This window comes from Hemiscyllium ocellatum, chromosome 23, assembly GCF_020745735.1.
Source record: "Hemiscyllium ocellatum isolate sHemOce1 chromosome 23, sHemOce1.pat.X.cur, whole genome shotgun sequence".
In the NCBI taxonomy this organism is placed as follows: Eukaryota; Metazoa; Chordata; class Chondrichthyes; order Orectolobiformes; family Hemiscylliidae; genus Hemiscyllium; species Hemiscyllium ocellatum.
In genome coordinates, this window is record NC_083423.1 from 54304700 (window position 1) to 54327151 (window position 22452).

Here is a 22452-nt window from a genome sequence, read left to right on the forward strand (position 1 = left end):
TCACTTTTTTCCTCCTCACCATCTGAAGACTCAAATAGTCCTTTCTATGTGAAACCGCAATTTCCTTCCCTTCCCATGAAGGACACCAAGTTCCTTGCACACAATATGGTCTCCTCCAAGGAGGGAGACTAAAGGTAGACTAGGTAGCCCCAGTGTGGATGACCTCCACTAAGTCTGCAAAAGTGTGACCCCGGGCCTCCTGTCATCTGTCGCTTTATTCCTCCACCACACTCCGACACTGATCTCTCTGTCCTCGGCCTACAGCAGTAACACAGCGAAGCTTATATACAGTAAGCTCGGGACAGCACCTCATCTCATAACCGGGCACACAACAGCCATCCTGGCTCAACACTGAGCTTCACAATTTCAGATTCTAATCTCGGCCCTCATTATTCAAGCAACCAACTGTTGGAATGAATTCTATTTTCACAATTACCATTCTTCAAGCCCATCTTGTATTCGCTGAGAGGTACCTGTGGTCATGGGAATAAGGCCAGCCAAGTGAATCTCATAGAATAGGAGTTCCCAGATTGGGGCTGTTAACCTGGCCTAATCAGGGAGCCCTGGCTGACTGATATAAACAGGAGTGTGAGAGATGCCAACATAATTCTGAATGAGGCAATACTGTGGACTGTTCATATGCACATAAAGGGTGAATTGGTAACAGGATATTGGACTCTGTCGAGTTATTTCAAATACCTGGGGTTAGTAAACTCAGGGGGTTCATGGGGTTGGTAAACTCAGGGGGTTCATGGGGTTGGTAAACTCAGCCATCAGTGTTTGTAAGGTTGCTCTGATATCTCATGGTAGTTCTGGACAATTGTTATAAAACTGAAAGGCACCATTGCTCCAGAGAAGGCTCACATGGTTGATTCTGGGTATAGAAGACTGTCTCCCTCGGAGAGGTTGAGCAAGTTGGGCCTGTACTCATCGGAATTGAGAAGAATGAGAGGTGACCTTATTGAACGTAGGATTTTTAGGGGGTTTTTAGAGGGTCGAAGTGGAAAGGTTGCTTCCCCTTGTGGGAGAGTCCAGGCCAAGAGGGTATTATCTTAGAATAATGGGTCGCCAATTTAAGACAGAGAAGAGGACGAGTTTCATCAAGGGAGGTCATGCTTGACAAATGTGTTAGAACTCGTGAGAAAGTAATGAGCAAGGTAGACAAAGGGGAACCCGTGGACGTGATCTATTTGGATTTCCAGAAGGTCTTTGACAAAATGCCACACAGCGGGCTGCTAAATACCAGCCCCTGGTACAAAATGGAGAAAGGCTTTGTAAATTTGAAGCACAAAGGGACTTAGGAGCCCTCATTCAGGATTTTCTTAAGGTTGACATGCAAGTTCAGTTGGCACTCAGAAAGGCAAATGCGATGTTAGTATTTTAGCCCTCTTGAGATGAATACAAGAGCAGAGAGGCCGTATAAGGCTCTGGTTAGACTGCATTTGGAATATTGAGAGCAGTTTTGGGCCCCGTATCTAAGGAAGGTTGTGTTTGCATTGGAGGTTGTCCAGAGGGAATTTACAAGAATGATCCCGGGGATGAAGGAGTTGTCAGATGAGGAGCAGTTGAGGACTGAGGGTCTATACTCGATAGAGTTTAGAAAAATGAGGGAGGATCTAAATGAAACATGCAGAATACTGAGAGGCGTGGATAGACTGGAATGGAAAAGAATTTTCCACAAATAGGGGAGACTAAGACCCAAGGGCTCAGCCTCAGAGTGAAGGCACTATCTTTCGAGCTGAGATGAGATAGAACTTCGTCAGCCAGAGGGTGGTGAATCTGTGGAACTCATTGCTGCAGAAGGTTGTGGAGGCCAAGTCATTGAGTGTATATAAGACAGAGACAGGTAGGTTCTTGATTATAAGGGGAACCAAGGGTTACTGGGGTTCTCAAAACTCACAGAATCTTGTCTGTTCTCAATGGACATATCTGAACTTTAACACTCAAAAACATCATTCTTTTATTAATATCAGAAAGGAACCTGATCATTAACTGCTGCTACCTAACAAGAAATCTCATTCTATTAACTCTCTCAACCTGACTGATCCCATTTCACTTATTTAAAGGCTGCCTCTAGGTTTTACTTCACTTTTGTCCCATGAGGAAAATAACTCAATATTTTCCTCCACTAAATACAACACACACAGCAACGTAGCAAGCGCGCGCACGCACACACACACACACACACACACCGATGTTACAAACACCCACACGCATCATACAAGAGTACATTTACATGCATTACGCACATACATCCATGCTAGACCCAATGCACCAGGTGTACATGTGCCCCTGTGCACATGCAGACATATACACAGATGCAAAGACAGACATCATGCTATACACTAGTGTACTACACACATGTAAAAGACATCATGCACATACAATGCACACACATGCGCAGATGCATATACATGGCACATATTGTGTAAGACGTTTGTAAGTTGCAAAAGATACTTACGTTCTTTGACGGTTTTCTCAGGACATCACCGACTCCACCCCCATTTCTCAACCCCTGGTTTAATACTGTAATGATGCACATGAGCAGAGTGTCACAAGTCTGTTCGGAACTTGTGTCATCCTCTTGGCCTCCAGCTGGAAAACAGAAAGAATATTCCTTCACTTGTAACAATTTTATACTATTTACCAGATGAAACGTTGCAACTATTGGGCACCAACCGAGGAAAATCCAACAATGTGATTTAAAATGCATTTTATTGTCCTTTTTTGTAAATCCTCTGATATTGATCAATGTGGTCAATATTCCAATGAGGTGCATGTAGTCAGGATATCCCAGGATGCTTCACAAACAATTTACACACAGTAAGTCCTGAGAACAGAAATGCATGGAGGTGTCTGGACAGGAAAGATTGTTGGTCAGGGCACTGTGTGAATATTCGCTGATCTTGAAAGGGTGACAAGAAATTTGTGTTTTTATTGTCATGTCCCAACTAAACAGGGAGATGGGTTCTTGGTTTAATATCTGACCCGATATGTAACACCTATTCAGTTGGAGGTGAATGTCTAGCATTCCAGCTCATAATCTCATCAGAGGCTTGAACTCAGAACACTCAGATCCAGAGGCAAATGATAAATACCAGGGGTTGGTCAAAGATCAGAAACGTTTCCAGTCAGAGTATCCTTCTAGCTGTCACAGCCCTAAAACTCCAAAACCACTGATTATTTGCCCTCTCGTAAACACATCCAGTTCTCACTCAATTACACCTTAATTAACATGTAACCATCAGCTCTTCCCTTGTTCTCTTTGGTCTTGGGTAACTCTGCCAGAACCTGCTATATGACGACAGCAAGAGAGCTTGCAGCATGACAAGTGCAAACTTCATCAGGATTTGAGTGTTTTGGGACTGTCTATTTAATTTAGGATGAGTAAAACAGGTGAAACGAACTCAGAATCATAGAATCCCTACATTTGGCCCATCATATCCACACTAACCTTCCGAAGAGAATCCCACCCAGACCCACTTCCCCACCGTATCCCTATATTTCTCATGATCAACCCACCCGAGCCTGCACATCCCTGGACACTATGGGCAATTCAGCATGGCCAATCCACCCTGACCTACACATCTTTGCAATGTGAGAGGAAACCCACACAGGCACAGGGAGAATGAGCAAACTCGACACAGTCACCCGAGGCGGGAATTGAACCTAGGGCGACTGGCACTGTGAGGAAGCAGTGCTAACCAATGAGCCACAGTGCTCTCTGTTCTAAGTTCTGCCCAGCAACAGGCTTTGGGAGCTCAATTGTTAACAATGAAGATGGGCCCAGGTTGGTTCACTGGAAAGAAGATGCTAGATGTTCACATCCATAAGCAATAGTCAGGGAGCGCTGACTGTGGGTAGATTATGGTCTCCACCAGCTTTTGAACAGCTCGGCGAACAGAACCACAACAACGAGCACCCGAGCTACAAATCTTCGCACAAACCTTGAACACTTACGGGCGTGAGACGCTGAGACAAGCCAGGAAATGGGAATCCTGCGCTAACCGCCTAAGCGCCACATACGAACAACTCCGGTTCCTACACGAATGCCGAAAGAATCGAATCCTTCCACAATGTATCAGGTACAGACCACCAGTCAACAACCCACAAGCCAGGGAAACAGCCAAGCAGAACGGATTCAGGATGATCCAGGTAATGATCATAGACGCTCACAACCGACTCCACAAATACACACAAGAAATTGCGCGCCAAAAGTCGTTAATTTCAAAAACCACTAATCGTGAATGGACCCGGGCCATAGAACAGGCTGTCACTATAGGACAGAACAGGACAACACACCGCAAAAAAACAGCACTAAAAGAAAAAATGGCCAAACTAACACACAACAAAGAGGACACTACAACACACACCTGGGTTAAAAACCTCTCCCACAAACAGCTCACAGACATGGAAAGAACAATACTGGCCAAAGGACTCAACTACAACCACAGGGACGCCAAGACAGCAGACTTCCTAGCAGCACTAGAATGCACACTCAGGAACATTGGACTGACAGAAGAGACACAACAAACAGTGAGACAAACTGTCGTACCTATGATGATAAGGAAAAGACAAACACATAACCTTTCACAATAAAGTTATTTGGAAACATGTCAAAATAACGAAAGCTTTCAATGAGTTAAGAAAAAAAAATTCTGAAGAATGCATTTGTAATTAAAGAACAGTACATTAAAAAGCTCAGAGTAAATGGGTAAAGTGAGAGTAACTGCTTTTATACAGAAATTGCAGAGTACCACACACTGTCAAAGCATTTACAAAAACTAAAGAATATATTTTTAAAGAATTATGAGCATTGAGAACAGTATTCAAGTCAGAGGGTTAGAATGGGCACTGTAGGCTGAATGGTCTCACCTAATGTAACATCCCCATGACTCTACATGGAGGGTTGGAGAAGAATGACTCAGTGGGACTGAGACCAAAAATTCTGTTTCCTGGCAGGAAGCCTCAATCATCAATGTTTGTAGTTACTGACTAAAATAAATCCTTTAATTTTATTTTTTAAAAAAATCTGCAGAAAGCACTGTGGTAATCCAGTGCAATCATAATACACAGACAGGTGGGGATTCACTGTAGCTCATCACAGTTCATGTCCTGCAAGGTTCGCAGTGGGAAATTGAGGAACAAACTAGTAAGGAGATCTCAGCTATCTGTAAGAATAATAGGGTAGTTATGGAAGGGGATGTGATCTATATGGACTTCAGTAAGGTGTTCAACAAGGTTCCCACGGGAGACCGATTAGCAAGGTTAGATCTCATGAAATACAGGGAGAACTAGCCATTTGGATCCAGAACTGGCTCAAAGGTAGAAGACAGAGGGTGGTGGTGGAGGGCTGTTTTTCAGACTGGAGGCCTGTGACCAGTGGAGTGCCACAAGGATTGGTGCTGGGCCCTCTACGTTTTGTCATTTACATAAATGATTTGGATGCGAGCATAAGAGGTACAGTTAGTAAGTTTGCAAATGACACCAAAATTGGAGGTGTAGTGGACAGCGAAGAGGGTTACCTCAGATTACAACAGGATCTGGACCAGATGGGCCAATGGGCTGAGAAGTGGCAGATGGAGTTTAATTCAGAAAAATGAGGGGTGCTACATTTTGGGAAAGCAAATCTTAGCAGGACTTATTCACTTAATGGTAAGGTCCTCGGGAGTGTTGTTGAACAAAGTGCAGGTTTATAGCTCCTTGAAAGTGGAGTCACAGGTAGATAGGATAGTGAAGGCAGCGTTTGGTATGCTTTCCTTTATTGGTCAGAGTATTGAGTACAGGAGTTGAGAGGTCATGTTGAGGCTGTACAGGACATTGGTTAGGCCACTGTTGGAATATTGCATGCAGTTCTGGTCCATGCATTAGTATGGTGTTTCTTGTAAATGGTACATGCTCTATTGGCAGTGGAAGGAATAAGTGTGGATGTGGTGCCAATCAAGCGGGCTGCTTTGTCCTGGATGGTGACGAGCTGCTCGAGTGTTGTTGGAGCTGCACCCATCCTGGCAAGTGGGGAGTATGCTATCACATTCCTAACTTGTGCCTTGTGGATGGTGGACAGCATATGGGGAGTTTAGGAGGTCAGTTACTCGCTCCAAAATTCCAACTCTCTGACCTGCTTTTGAAGCCACTGTATTTATATGGTGAGTCCAGTTCAGTGTCTGGCTAGTAATCACTCCCAGGATGTTGATGGGCATTGATGTGTTTATTGTATTGAAAAGGGCATCACTGGAAGGAAATTCTTGAACCTCAGTGTCCGAGTTCGAGGAAATCCTGATATATAAATTCCCACCTCAGAGCAAATTGCTGCCGATACTGGAATCTGTACTGAAAACCACAAATGCTGGAGATCACAGCGGGTCAGGCAGCATCCATGGGGAGAGAGCAAGCTAACATTTCAAATCTAGATGACTCTTCATCAGAGCCGAAGTGAAGTGTGGAGGGGGCAGCGTTTATGCTATTTTGGGGTGGGGGTGTGTGGGGTTAGTGGGTGTAGGGTGCTGTTGGAGAAAGGATGTTGATAGTTCAGATTAAGTGATTGGAATGTGAGAACGGCAGAACAATGGTGTGTCTAATTGTCAGACTGTAAAGCATCGAGTCCCACCGGGATGGGGGGAGGGGAGAGAGGACAAGTTAACAGAAAGTAACAGGCTAAAAGAAAGGGAAGAAATGATTTACAGTTTGAAGGTGTTTAACTCCAGAAGGCTGTAAAGTGCCTCGTCTGAAGATGAGACGGTGTTCCTCCAGTTTGCCCTGTGATTCACTGGAACCCTGCAGCATGGTGAGGACAGACACATGGGCATGTGAGCAGGACACTGTGTTAAAACGACCAGCTGCGGGAAGGTCAGGGTGATTCTTGGGCACAGAGCAGAGGTGTTCCGCAAAGCGGTCACCCAGTCTGCGTTTGGTTTCTCCAGTGTAGTATAGGCCCCATTGGAGGAGATACAGGTGAAATGCTGCTACTGTTTAGGCACTTGGACAGTGAGCAGGGAGGAGGGAAAGGGGTAGGTGTTACACCCTCTGTGGTTACATGGGAAGGTGCCGTGGAGACAGGGTTAGTGTTGGTTGTGGTGGAATGGACTAGGATGTCCCAAAGGGAACGACCCCTGCGAAACGCAGATGGGGGAGTAAGGGAAAGTTGTGTTTGGTGGTGGTGTTCTGCTGGAGTTGTCGGAAATGGCTGAGGACGATCCTTTGAATGCGGAGGCTGGTGGGATGAAAAGTGAGGGTAAGGGAGACCCAATCATGCTGCTGTGCATGATGGGAAGGGGCAAGGTGGAAGCACGGGTGATAGGTCAGATGCAGTTAAGGGACCTGTCAACCACAGACGGTGGGAAATCACGGTCATGGAAGAAGTCAGCCATGTCAGCAGCGCTGTTTTGGAAGGTGGCGTCATCCGAACCGATGCAGCGTGGGCGAAGGAACTGGGAGAATGGAATGAACTCAGAGTCATAGAGATGTACAGCATGGAAACAGACCCTTCAGTCCAACCCGTCCATGCCGACCAGATATCCCAACCCAATCTAGTCCCACCTGCCAGCACCCGGCCCATATCCTTCCAAACCCTTCCTATTCATATACCCATCCAAATGCCTCTCAAATGTTGCAATTGTACCAGCCTCCACCACTTCCTCTGGCAGCTCATTCCATACGTGCAAACGTTGCCCCATAGGTCTCTTATATCTTTCCCCCTCACCCTCAACCTATGCCGTCTAGTTCTGGATTCCCCTAGCCCAGGGAAAAGACTTTGCCTTTTTACCCTATCCATGCCCCTCAATTTTATAAACCTCTATAAGGTCACCCCTCAGCCTCTGACGCTCCAGGGAAAACAGCCCCAGCCTATTCAGCCTCTCCCTGTAGCTCAGATCCTCCAACCCTGGCAATGTCCTTGTAAATCTTTTCTGAACCCTTTCAAGTTTCGCAACATCTTTCCGATAGGAAGGAGACCAGAATTGCACGCATACCCATAGCCACTACCATCTAGAAGAACAAAGGCAGCAGGTACAGGGAGTCCTGGACTTCTGAATGTCTGACTTACGAACTCTTGTACTTATGAGCAAGATCCCAAATTACTGTTAAGAATCCAACATGTGTATTTTCAGGCTGTGGGCTTGCTCGCTCAGCTGGGAGGTTCCATGGAGCAAACCTACATCCAGAACCTCAACCTGAGCTACAAATCTTCTCAAGAATGTGTATTTTCACTCATACTTAAGGACAGATGTTTTAAATTGTATATTGTATTGTGCTCCAACTTGAGTACAAATCCACTTACAAATTTACTCAGGAATGGGTTTGTAAGCCAGGGATAGCCTTTACATGAGATCACTACCACCTGAAAGATCCCCTCACCATACTGAATTGGAAATATATTGCCATTCCTTCACTGTCCTTCGGTCATAATCCTAGAATTCCCTCGCGAAGGTTTACTGGCAGCACACGGGCTGCAGTGGCCCATTAGATTAGATTAGATTACTTACCATGTGGAAACAGGCCCTTCGGCCCAACAAGTCCACACCGACCCTCTGAAGCGCAACCCACCCATTCCCCTACATTTACCCCTTTACCTAACACTACAGGCAATTTAGCGTGGCCAATTCACCTAACCTGCACATCTTTGGACTGTGGGACGAAACCCACGCAGACACTGGGAGAATGTGCAAACTCCACACAGACAGTCGCCTGAGGTGGGAATTGAACCTGGATCTCTGGCGCTGTGAGGCAGCCGTGCTAACCACTGTGCCACCGTGCTGCCCACAATGAAGGAGGGCACCACCACCTCCTGAAGGAGGGCAACTAGGGACAGGCAAGTGCGTGCTGACCCAGCCAGCGATGCCCACATCCTGAGAACTGTTTTTTTAATTTCAAAGGGACATCGTAAAGATAATTTTCTTCTCGGATGAGATCGCATGATTATTTTCCATTTAGCTATAATGAGAGATTGATGACAGACAGGAACAAAAGATTTCACACAAAAAGGAAATCGAACCCACATCTCATGATATCCCATGATGACTGCATCTTTATTTATAAGCTAATTAAATTGACAAGGAAGATTAAGTGTAAGAAGGCATGTGAGACAGGATTTCCAAAGCATAACAGACACCACATCCCCGTGTGACATGAGGGGTTGTGAGAGCAGGACTGAAGAACAACAGACTCACAAGTTAGTTTCTCAAAGGCAGGCTGTACAGACATAGGAAACATTTGAAAAAGAATAGTTCTTTGGGTGCAATCACCAATGTCCCAAAATTGTAATCATTTTGTAAAGTACTTCTTGGACCCATCATGAGCTTCTCTCTCTCTCTCATTTATAGATCACTGACTCTTAAATCAACCATGAATCATGCAAGTTTATCAGTGGTTTAGACTGTTAACTTCAAATAAACATTATTCCATGGAAAGGTGCAATTTGAAAATGGATTTATCACAAACATTTTGAATCATGGCAGTGGGTACCGATGTTAAACTATTTTGACTTTGAAAACTACTTACTTGGGTCACATGGTTGAGACCTCCTCAGTTAATTAAAAGGAAACTCTTTTTCCAAAATCATTTATAAAATACTCAGATATACAGCATGGAAACAGACTCTTTGGTCCAACTCGTCCCAAATTAACCTAGTCCCATTCGCCAGCCAAGAAGTTTCTGTTAAATATTTGGAACCCCCTCAAAGACTTGTGATCAAGCAGAGTTGGTGGAGATTCCCAGTACATTTAATTTCGACTAAGAAATCAAAGCAATTGAGCAGAAATCAAAGCAACCTTACAGATACGTATGACAAAATCCTTTTTTTTCCCCAGTTGCAGGCAATATGTAGTGTGTAAGCCAGCAATCAGTGAACATTGTAACATTCAAGTAGCAGACAGTCCCAAGGAGATGTCACACCTGAACGGTTCTTAAATTCAATGCTGCCGAGGAACAAGGACAGGGCTCGTTACAAGGTTTTCAATAGGTCACTCAAAACGATGTAAAGGTCATTGAAAGACAGTTGAAAGGTTCCAGGCAGAGAGAGGGTGAGGTAGTGTTGACAATGGTGCTGCATAGTTAACTGAAGGCCACTGGTTCTGATGGGTTGGGGTTGAGGAAGAAATGCCAGGTTCTTGTTTCCCAGCCTTGGGCAGCTACCCTGAGAACCAGCAGCTGTAACGAGGTGGTGGATCTCAAGAGAAATCCCTTGGAGACGTCTGGGCAGCAAATAACATTTCAGTGCAGCAGACAGTGGACTAAAAGAAGCCCACAAGCTGTATATGCTTTGTGCAGCTGAGAAATGTTATAGCTCAGAGAAGCCCAGGGGCAGGATTAGCTGGGTGAAGCTAGCTGTCTGCAAAAGAGCTGGAGTTGTGTCTGCAAATAGGTGTTGGAGCACAGTTTCAAAAATCCAGAGGAGGATACTCCATGAGAGGAGGGTAAAGTATCAGGAAGTGAGCAGCCCATTACCCAGTGGCTTTTGAGGGTCATCTGAAGCTTGGTCTTCAAAAAGAGAAGAAACTAGAATCCCTTGTAAAGTTTCAATGAGATTTGCTGACCCATAACGTCAAAAGCAACTGGGCGGTTGCTGAGAAACCCATCTGATCTGGCTTGACAGCATGTGGCTTTACGTATAGAGATTAGCTCAGTTGACTGGATGGCTGGTTTGTGGTACAGTGTGATACCAGCAATATAGGTTTAATTCCCGCACCTGCTGGATGTTACCATGAAGGACTCTTCTTCTCAACCTCTTCCCTTCCTGAGGCACTCTGAAACCATGACCAGTCATCCCTGTTGGAGAGTGGTCCTATAGAACAATGGCGACTTTGGATTCACTTTTACAGTCATACATCAATTATGTGGATGAACATATAGTAACATAGATTGCAATATAGCTGGTTCTGCGATAACATGCGGTTTTTTTTCACAACACAAATTGGTGATAACACGATTAAAGGATTTAGATTGTTATTTGGAGAACACAAATTTTCCTTGCCTGGATTGGCTTTAATTTATTTAATTTAATTAAATTAATAATTTAATTTATTCCAGCCCCATTAGGTTAAACGGTGCTGCTATTGTGCGATATTCTTATAATGTGAGAACGGAACTATCGCGTTACATCAGAGCTGGCTGTATGTATATATAGTAAATATAGACGATGTTTGTATCTAGATTATATATGGTAGATTGTGCTTATGTCGTAGCTTATGTATATATCTCAAACACACTGTAGATTATACATATACATATTCAATTGTACTCCTGTTTGAACTTCATATAATAAAAACTATGGAATCATGTAACTTTAGTCTCTTAGGAAGCATGTGGAGCTTACACTTTGTTGAGAATAGATCATTGAGTCCGTACAGTGTGGAAGCAGGCCATTCGGCTCATCAACTCCACACTGGCCCACCAAAGAGCATCTCACCCAGACCCATCCAACGCGCCACCCCCCCACCCTATCCCTGCATTTCCTATGGATAATCCACCTAACCCGCACATCCCTGGACACTATGGGCAATTTAGTACGGCCAGTCCACCTAACCAGCACATCTTCCAACTCCAGGAGGGAACCCATGCAGATCCCAGAAGAATGTACAAACTCTACACAGACAGTCACCAGAGGATGGAATCGAACCCAGGTCCCTGGCGCTGTGAGGCAGCAGGTATTAACCACTGAGCCACCCAGAACTAATGAGCCATTTTGTCTGTGCTGTCTATTTGTTGAAAAAGTGATTGCCCCAAGTTAGACTATAAAATAAATGTGATGAGCTGGGATCCAACCATTCATGAAATAAGTAGTTCCTGCTTTTAATTCCAACTGTTTCAATTTGAAACAACATAATGTTACAAAGACATCACCTGCGCTTATTTTGTGACAGACTGACTCACCTGCATTAGGTAACATGGGGCAATTCTCCCGACACACATCTTCCTTATTGTTCAGGGGTGAGCCGTAGAGATTTTCTTGTGCTGCAAAAACACCGAAAACAATAAAAAGCATCAGCCTGAAATTCACAGCACGCATCATTTTAGGGCAGTCAGTGTTGATGTGCATTTACTCGGTTCCTTTGGATATATCTGCAGTGTATCTTGCACAAGAGTGGTATTGGTTCAATCAACCCCACCGCCCTGTGGCTGAGCATTTCAACTCCCCACCCTCTCTGCCAAGGACATGCAGGTCCTGGGCCTCCTCCACCGCGACTCCTGGAGGAAAAACGCCTCATCTTCCGCCTTGGGACCCTTCAACCCCACGGCATCAATGTGGACTTCACCAGTTTCCTCATTCTCCTCCCCCCCCCACCTTAACCCAGGTCCAACCTTACAGCTCTGCACCATCGTCATGATCGTTCCCATCTGACAATCTTCCTTCCCACCTATCCACCCCATCGTTCTCTCTGACCTAGCACCTTCATCCCCACCTCCATCCACCTATTGCATCTCAGGTACCTTCCCCTCAGCCCCCTCCCATTTCTCTCTCCACCCCAGAGGCTCACAGCCTCATTCCTGATGAAGGGCTTTTGCCTGAAACATCAATTTTCCTGCTCTTTGGATGCTGCCTGACCTGCTGTGCTTTTCCAGCACCACACTAATCTTGACATTGATTCAATGCTGCCTGGTTATAGGAGAGAAGTGAAGTTACCTGTTAGAGGTGTCTTGTTCTTCTCCAGTCGGTCCACCTCCATAATGAAGTCATCTTGCAGGAAGAGGAATCCCACAATGGAGAACAGGTAGACAAGGATCAGAGCCAACACTGCTGTCAGAATAATGGAGCGACCATTTCTCGTGACACTCTTTATGACATTAAGCAACGTCTCTTCCCTGTAGACTATGTCAAACAACTGGTGAGGTAAGAAAAATGCAGTTGAATATGATAAAAGGGGAAAAAAACCACAAACAAATCACTCAAAACAATTTTATAAAACAAAGTGTAAGGTAACTCCTTGTTTCTGAACCAGGAACTTCTGTGCAACTGCATGGTTGAGAAGAATTTTTTTTTTTTTTTGATTAGATTAGACTTACAGTGTGGAAACAGGCCCTTCGGCCCAACAAGTCCACACCGACCCGCCGAAGCGAAACCCACCCATACCCCTACATTACCCCTTACCTAACACTACCGGCAATTTAGCATGGCCAATTCACCTGACCCGCACATCTTTGGACTGTGGGAGGAAACCGGAGCACCCGGAGGAAACCCACGCAGACACGGGGAGAACGTGCAAACTCCACACAGTCAGTCGCCTGAGTCGGGAATTGAACCCGGGTCTTCAGGCGCTGTGAGGCAGCAGTGCTAACCACTGTGCCACCGTGCCGCCCACAGAAGAATCCCAAATCTGGGTACACTGGGACTGCAATCACAGGCGAGAGATTCATCCAGTGAATAACTCATGGATTTTAGCAAACGACAGGGCTCCCAAATTGGCAAGACTTCAGTCTGAATCAAAACGGATGGCACAGTGGTTAGCACTGCTGCCTCACAGCGCCAGAGACTCGTGTTCAATTCCCGCCTCAGGCGACTGACTGTGTGGAGTTTGCACATTCTCCCCGTGTCTGCATGGGTTTCCTCTGGGTGCTCTGGTTTCCTCCCACAATTCAAAGATGTGCGGGTCAGGTGAATTGGCCATGCTAAATTAGGTGTTAGGTGAAGGGGCAAATGTAGGGGAATGGGTGGGTTGTGCTTCGGCGGGTTGGTTTGGACTTGTTGGGCTGAAGGGCCTGTTTCCACACTGTAAGTAATCTAACCGAATCCGTTCTTATGGGAATATTTATCTGAAGAGATATGGAGATCAGCAACTTTCCCTATGGGTTTACCCAGGTGCAGATTGGGATTGCACCACAAGTCTTCGCTCCTTTATAAGGCAGGAGTACGGAGTGAGAAAGAGACCATTGTACTTTGGAACACTCTCGGTAAAAGATTGAAACACAATCGACTGTGCTGCAGACCTCGACAGTTTGAGCGTGTGCGATCTACATTTTGGTGCATTTTATGGGAGTGGGATCATGAGTGGCCAGGAAAAGAAATAATTTATCTGGAGCTTCTCTAGGTTCTGAAAAGGAACAGACTGCTAAAACCTTCCGTGGAACTGATCAATGAGCATTGGTAACACATTAGTTTATTTCACCATCTCACATCATAATTAAGGAAAATCAGGTTTTGAAGAATGTGTACTATGGTAGTGAAACGGGGGGTCTGGTGAACTTAGCTGCTCAAAGTAGTCATCATAAAGCTGAAGAAACACCAAGTTCCTCGGATTTAACAAGAATATGAGACAATTATTGATGAGAACATTTGACCAAATTGGATCTTGAGTATAGGAGGCTAGCAGAAAGTGACGACTGCAGATGCTGGAGATCAGAGCTGAAAATGTGTTGCTGGAAAAGTGCAGCAGGTCAGGCAGCATCCAAGGAACAGGAGAATCGACATTTCGGACATAAGCCCTTCTTCAGGAATGGCTGAAGAAGGGCTCATGCCCGAAACGTCGATTCTCCTGCTCCTTGGATGCTGCCTGACCTGCTGCGCTTTTCCAGCGACACATTTTCAGTATAGGAGGCTAGCCCAGTCCATGCATGGGTGATTTAGAAAACTGAATTGCAAATCTAACACCTAAAAGAATGATTCATATTCAGTCCTAATGCAGTGGAGAAAATGAAACAGGGACCCAATAATCCCGAATCCAGAGGCACAATTGTACAGGACATTGGTGAGGCTTCTTCTTGGGCACTGTGTCCAGTTCTGGTTACCCTGTTACAGGAAGGATATTATTAAGCTGGACAGGGTTCAGAAGAGGTTTACCAGGATGTTGCCAGGAATGGAGGGTTTGAGTTATGGGGAAAGGCTGGAACCTTTTTTCACTGGAGCATAGGTGGTGACCTTATGGAGGTTTATAAATCATGAGGGGTACAGATAAGGTGAATGGCAAGTGTCTTTTCCCTAGGGTGGGAGTGTTCAAAACTAGGGGGCAGATTTTTTAAGGTGAGAGGAGAAAGAGTTTAAAAATAAAGACACAGGGACAATGTGGCTTGTGTGTGGAATAAGCTCCCAGAATAAGTGGTGGATGTGGATACAGTTACATCAAAAAGATAATTCGACATGGATAAGAAATATTCAGAGGGATATGGGCCAAGTGCAGGCAGGTGAGACTGCTTTAGTTTGGTCAGGTCTAGTTTAATTATGGTTGGCATGGACTGGTTGGACCGAAGGGTCTGTTACCATGCTGTAATACTCTATAAATAGAAGAGCACAGCTTCTGGGAACAAAATCAAATCAGCAAACCTCCGTAACGTTACAGTTTACATGTTTCTTGTATTCACTGTCTATTTACCTACATATTATTCTACGCAGAATATGTTAGAGTTTCAGTCAGAACTTTAAATTGCCATTTGCATGATAAACAATTGAGCTTGACTATTTCTCTGCTTGGTGAGGAGGGTTTGCAGATCTTCCTGAAGCCAAGGGGCTGACAATTTGCAAACTCAACAGGCTGGTACTCACTGCATCGAAAATGGAGCATTGAGCAGTGATCAGTTCAGAGCAGTCCAAGTGATTTAGGGATGACATAGGGTAGGCCCAGAGAAAACACTAATACAAGAATGTACAAGACTTTAATATTAAGACTTATGGGGAGTGTTGCTAAACAAAGAGACCTTGGAGTGCAGGTTCATAGCTCCTTGAAAGTGGAGTCGCAGGTAGATAGGATAGTGAAGGCGGCGTTTGGTATGCTTTCCTTTATTGGTCAGAGCATTGAGTACAGGTATTGGGAGGTCAAGCTGTGGCTGTATTGGACATTGGTTAGGCCACTGTTGGAATATTGCGTGGCATTCTGGTCTCCCTCCTATTGGAAGGATGTTGTGAAATTTGAAAGGGGTTCAGAAAAAATTTACAAGGGTGCTGCCAGGATTGGAGGGTTTGAGCTGTAGGGAGAGGCTGAATAGGCTGGGGCTGTTTTCCCTGGAGTGTCAGAGGCTGAGGGATGATGTTCTAGAGGTGTATAAAATCATGAGGAGTATGGATAGGGTAAATAGTATTTTCCCTGGGGTGGGGAAGTCCAGAACTAGAGGGTATAGGTTTAGGGTGAGAGGGGAAAGATATAAAAGAGACCTAAGGGGCAACGTTTTCATGCAGAGGATAGTACGTGTATGGAAGGAGTTACCAGAGGAAGTGGTGGAGACTGATACAATTACAACACTTAAGAGAATCTGGATGGAAGTGTTTAGAGGGATGTGGGCCAAGTGCTAGCAGATGGGATTAGATTAATTTAGGATATCTGTTTAGCGTGGACGAGTTGGACTGAAGATTCTCTTTACATGATGTATATTACTCTGACTCTATTACAGCAAAATGGTGGCACGGTGGCTGAGTGGTCAGCACTGCTGCCTCACAGCGCCAGGGGCCCAGATTTGATTGCCCACTTGGGTGACTGTCTATGTGGAATTTGCTCACTTTCTCAGTGTCTGCATGTGTTTCCTCTGGGTACTCCACTTTCCTCCCATAGTCCAAAGATGTGCAGGTTAGGTGGAGTTGAGATCAAATCGTATTAAATGGCGGAGCAGGCTCCAGGGCTGAATTATCCACTCTTGCTCCCAGTAGGAACAACGTCAATTGCAACGAACCCAATAAAAATCACCTGCCAATGTAGGCTCGAGCCAACAGGTGCCTCAAAAGGGAAAGATTAAACCAGCAGAGAGAAAAAAGGTAACATCAGTGACCAATGCGATGTGAGGACAGCCTGGGGGCTTCTCTTCTCTCCAGGAGAATATGAATCACTGAGGCCATAAACCATGACTCTGCCAGGGCATACTCCCTCTGCTGGCATATGGGTATATTGTACCTTCAAGTGGACAATGCGCACAGTGCAATTGTCGATATAATGCAACTACTTACCAGGAAACTGTAGAAGAATTCATGAGCAAACAGGCCAAGCATGCAGACCACCACGTAGGTCACATGGTACAAAAACTCCACGTCCATGACCACCGCTTTATAACCACGGGTGAACGTTCCACGATTTCCAACAAAACTGACCAAGAACACTATCTTATTGCACAGCTAAAGAGAACGAGAGATTGGACATTTTTTACTTGAAAAAAATTGATACAAAAGGTTTAACTCTCATCTGCCCAGACAGGACCTGTCATGACCTGAATTGTATTGTCCAGACATTTATCATAGTCGCACCGAGAGGCACAGTGGTTAGCACTGCTGTTCCACAGTGACAGGGAACTGGGTTCAATTCCAGCCTCGAGCAACTGTCTGTGTGGAGTTTGCACATTCTCCACGAGTCTGCCTGGGTTTCCTCCCACAGTCCAAAGATGTGCACATTAGGAGGATTGGCTATGGGAAATTCAGGGTTACAAGGTAGGGGGATAGGTCTGGGTGGGACTTTGTTCAGGGGGTTGGTGTGGACTTGATGGACTGAATGGCCTGATTCCACACTGGAGGGATTCTACGATACAGTTGTGGTAATGCCTCACCTGAATCATACACTTGTTGAACCAGTAACAAAGCATTCTGAAATGTGCTTCGTTATAATCAAAACTACTTAAAGGTGACCCCAGAGTACATTGCAAGGTGAAGGATGGATACTGCACAGTAGCAGTGGGCTACAAGGGGACTTCCTAACTACAAAAAACTTTTACTAATCAGCACCTATGGAACCAGGAGATGATCAAACATTCCAGATAATCAAGAAGTCCACATAATTAATGTGAAAACACACAATGAGCAATAGAAAGGTGGTGCAGAGGCTATACACATCAATGTTATGTTTTTCTAAAAAAAAAACCAGCATAATGCACTTAAATAATAATGCAACTTTGCCTTAAATAAAACTTACCAGCAGAGAGCCTTCTCACTCACACCCTCAACTGACTTTTGGAATACTACGTTCAATTCTGGTCTCCCTGGAAGGATATCGTGGGACTTAGAAGGGTTCGGAAAAGATATACGAGGATGTTGCCAGGGTTGGAGGGTTTGAGCTATAGGGAGAGGCTGAATAGGCTCTGGAGCGTCGGAGGCTGAGGGATGACCTTATAGAAGTTTATAAAATCATGAGGAACATGGATAGTCAAGGTCTTTTCCTTGGGATGGGAGGAGACCAAAACTAGAGGGCATAGGTTTAGGATGACAGGGGAAAGCTTTACAGGAGACCTAAGGAGAAACTTTTTCACACAGAGAGAGGTGCACATGTGGAATGAACTAACAGAGGAAGTGGTGGAGGCTGGTACAATTACAATATTTAAAAGGCATCTGGATGGGTATATGAATAGAAAGAATTTAGAGGGATATAGGCCAAGTGCTGGCAAATAAAACTAGATTAATTTAGGATAAGTAGTCAGCATGGACAAGTTGGGCTGAAGGGGCTGTTTCTGTGCTGTAAATCTCTATGGCTGCTCAGGAATCACAGTAGATCACGGTATTTGAGGAGAAGTTGACTTGACATTGAATCAACTGTTGATATTTCATGTGGCCATTCCGTTAAACAACAAGTAGATTTACATTAAAGCAAACAAATTAGAAAAATTACAATAATTTGACAGAATAATACACTAAACTTTGCAATATTTAAGAGAGATCATTTTTGCCAGTTTATTGAGTGTGCCAGTACCTAAGGTGTCAGTTAAAATAAAGTTTGCTCTGTTATCTTTACATGATCAAAAAAAAAGAGATGATCCATGGAGCATCTTGAAAGAGGAGAATATCTAAATTTGTGAAATTAAAGAATTGAGGTAAGGTCCTGGGTCATGAGGCGTAAGGTAGTCTGAGAAACACCCTTGTACATCAGACCAGGGGGCAAGGTGCAAGTCAGGTGTCCATGCGCTACCACAGCCTGTACGGGCAGCGAACACAGGATCGCGGCAACTTCCTACACCACCACTCAACTGAGTTAACTAACCCCTAAAGAGGTAAGTCCAGCTCGGAAATCCACTGTATTGGGATTGTGAAATGGAAGGAGACCAAAGGGCAATTTTGAGAGCAGCACGCTCATAATTTCATTTTACACAGTGGAAGTGTATGATGCCCAGAGAGTTCAACATTCACCACTTCAGGATTTTCAAGGACATCTGAGGAGACGAATTGCACGTGTGGGGATTTAAAAGTCACCAGAACTTTGAAATCTATTTCAACCACATCACCGCAGATGCCTTATGGTAGAACACACCCTGACCTGGAATAAACACCAGATGGGAAGAGCTAGATTTCCTCCCATTGTAGTTAGCGATGACCTGATTTCCATTCACTCCTACCTTTGGGAATACTCCCATTCCCTGCATAGAAACGGTGGGAAAAGAGATCGAAAAGGAATGGTGAAAGCTGTCAGTATCCCTCAGTGGCTGGTGCTGGGCCAACTGGAAGGTGGAGACGGAGCAAATCAGGAACCACGAGCACTCAAACTGTGACAGTGACCCCAAATGGCTCACGAACAATAGAGATCAATTGTATTCACCCGGCCTGGCCTCTATGTGGTTTGAATCTCTCACTAATAGCCCTCTGAAACTGAAGAATGACACCCAGTGTCACAGAGCCATAGAGACGTACAGCATGGAAACAGACCCTTCGATCCAACCCGTCCATGCCAACCAGATATCCCAACCCAATCTAGTTCCATCTGCCAGCACCCGGCCCATATCCCTCCAAACTCTTCCTATTCATATACCCATCCAAATGCCTCTTAAAATGATGTAATTGTACCAGCCTCCACCACATCCTCTGGCAGCTCATTCCATACACATACCATCTTCTGTGTGGAAAAAGTTGCCCCGTAGGTCTCTTTTACATCTTTCCCCTCTCACCCTAAACCTATGCTCTCTAGGTCTGGACTCCCCCAGACCAGGGAAAAGACTTTGGCTATTTATCCTATCCATGCCCCTCATGATTTTTTAAACCTCTATAAGGTCACCCCTCAGCCTCTGACGCTTCAGGGAAAACAGCCCCAGCCTGTTCAACCTCTCCCTATGGTTCAAGTCCTCCAACTCTGGCAACATCCTTGTGAATCTTTTCTGAACCTTTTCAAGTTTTACAACATCTTTCTGATAGGAAAGTGACCAGAATTGCACGCAACATTCCAACAGTGGCCTAACCAATGTCCTGTACAGCCGCAACATGACCTCCCAACTCCTGTATTCAATACTCTTACCAATAAAGGAAAGCATATCAAATGCCTTCCTCACTATCCTATCTACCTGCGACTCCACTTTCAAGGAGCTATGAACCTGCACTCCAAGGTCTCTTTGTTCAGTAACCCTCCTTAGGACATTACCATCAAGTGTATAAATCCTGCTAAGATTTGCTTTCCCAAAATGCAACACCCTGCATTTATCTGAATTACACTCCATCTGCCACTTCTCAGCCCATTGGCCCATCTGGTCCAGATCCTGTTGTAATCTGAGGTAACTCTCTTCACTGTCCACTGCACCTCCAATTTTGGTGTCATCTGCAACTTACTAACTGTACCTCTTATGCTCACATCCAAATCATTTATATGAATGATGAAAAGTAGAGGGCCCAGCACTGATCCTTGTGGTACACCACTGGTCACAGGTCTCCAGTCTGAAAAACAACCCTCCACTACTACCCTCTGTCTTCTCCCTTTGAGCCAGTTCTGTCTCCAAATGGCTACTTCTCCCTGCAGTGCTGCTGAAGGAAAGGTCAGCTCTCTCCACCATCTCAGCAATGGGCAAGAATGCCCAGATGACTGGTAATGTCTGCACCACTCCCAGCTAGGCTGGCATCTTCAGGGAGAGAACATGCATCTGGCTCACACAGGGGGCTAGTTAAATACGTAGGTCAGGTTTCTCGGCCAGTGGAAGGGAACGCAATCACAACTTTGTGGTACAAAATGGGCAAAGCAAGCACTGGACAAAGATCACCAGCTTGTGTCGGGCATCTAACTGGCACATCTGCAGACACCTATGCCGTTGGGGTATTGACATTAGGGATGGCTGCTCATGTCATGTTTTAGACGGGGGGGGGGTCTAATGCTGTACCCAGTCAGGAGTCCTCAACATTGATGCTGGATCCCACGAAGTCTCAAAGCTTCAGGTTAAATAAGGGCAAGGAAACCCCCTGCTGATGACCAGGTACCATCCTCCTTCAGCTGATGATGCGGCTTTCCTCCATGTCAAACAACACTTGCAGGAAACACAGAGTGTGGTAAGGGTGAAAAATGTACTCTGGGTGGGGGATTTCATGCCCACTAGTAAGAGTGGCTTGGCAGCAGCATCACTGCTGGACTGGGTGTGTGCCAGGTGGTGAGGGAATCAGCAAGATGGAAGAACACATGTGATACATCTCTCCATGACAGTATCGGTAAGAGTGACCACCGGACATCCCGCCCAGCCAATGTCCCACCTTCATATTGAGAATACCTTCCACTGTGTTGTGTGGCATGCGATATGGGACAGACTTTGAACAGATCCAGCAGCTCAAGACTGGCCATCCATGGGGCGCTGTGGGCCATCAACAGCAGCAGAACTGTACACCAGCCCAATCTGTAACCTCATGGCCCAGCATATCCCCCACTCAACCATTCTCATCAAGCCAGGGAGTCAACCCTGGTTCAATGGAGAGGGCAGGAGGGCATGTCAAGAGCAGCACCAGACATACCCAAAAATGAATTGAATTGGATTTATTGTCACAGGTACCGAGGCGCTTTGTCTTGCGAACAATACAGACAGATCACTGAGTTAAGTAGCATAGATAAGTAAATAATTAGGTAAACAGCAGCAAAAATCAAAACACAGATACAGAGGAGAATGCGAAGAGTTTGAGAGTCCATTTGGTATTCTAACAACAATAGGGTAGAAACTGTTTCAAAACCGTCTGGTATGCGTGTGTTCAGGCTTCTGTACCTTCTCCCTGATGGTAGAGGTTAGAGAAACATTGCCAGGGTGGGATGGATCTTTGAGAATGCTGGCGGCCCTTCCTTGACAGCGGGCCTGGTAGATGGATTCTGTAGATGGGAGGTTGGCCTTTGTGATTGTCCAGGCCGAGTTCCCCACTCTCTGTAACCGTCTCCGATCTTGAATGGTACAGTTGCCATACCAGGGAGTGATACAGCCAGACAGACAAATGAGACTACCACCTGAAGCAGCTACCAAACAGGGCTACTTACATGTCAAGCAACAAGTGATAGACCGAGCTAAGCAATCCCATGACCAATGGACCAGATCTCTAGTCCTGCTGCATTCTGTCATGAATGGAGATGGATAACTGGAGGAGGAGCCTCCACAAATATCTCCATCCTCAATGGCGGGAGAGCCCAGAACATTAGTGCAAAAGCTTTCGCAGCAACCTTCAGCCAGAAGTGACAAGTGGATGATTCATCTTGGCCTCCTCCAGTGGTCCCCAGCAAGACAGATACCAGTCTTTAGCTAATTCGATTCACCCACGTGATATCAAGAAACAGTTGAAGATACTGGGCATCGCAAAAACTATGGGCCCTGACAATATTCCAGCATTAGTACCTGAAAACTTGTGTT

The 22452-nt window shown here is 45.3% G+C and overlaps 1 protein-coding gene across 2 annotated transcripts in view; it reads right to left on the reverse strand.

Annotated features, from left to right (window-relative positions):
* The window catches only part of itpr2 (inositol 1,4,5-trisphosphate receptor, type 2), a 266776-nt gene that overhangs the window by 20518 nt on the left and 223806 nt on the right, over window positions 1-22452 (reverse strand). For both annotated transcript variants that reach the window (XM_060843021.1, XM_060843020.1), the window contains 4 exons: window positions 16856-17020; window positions 12617-12815; window positions 11866-11946; window positions 2462-2595 (listed from right to left, as the gene is read on the reverse strand). In XM_060843021.1, the coding sequence (XP_060699004.1) occupies window positions 2462-2595; window positions 11866-11946; window positions 12617-12815; window positions 16856-17020 (579 nt within the window). The remainder of the gene's footprint in view (window positions 1-2461; window positions 2596-11865; window positions 11947-12616; window positions 12816-16855; window positions 17021-22452) is intronic.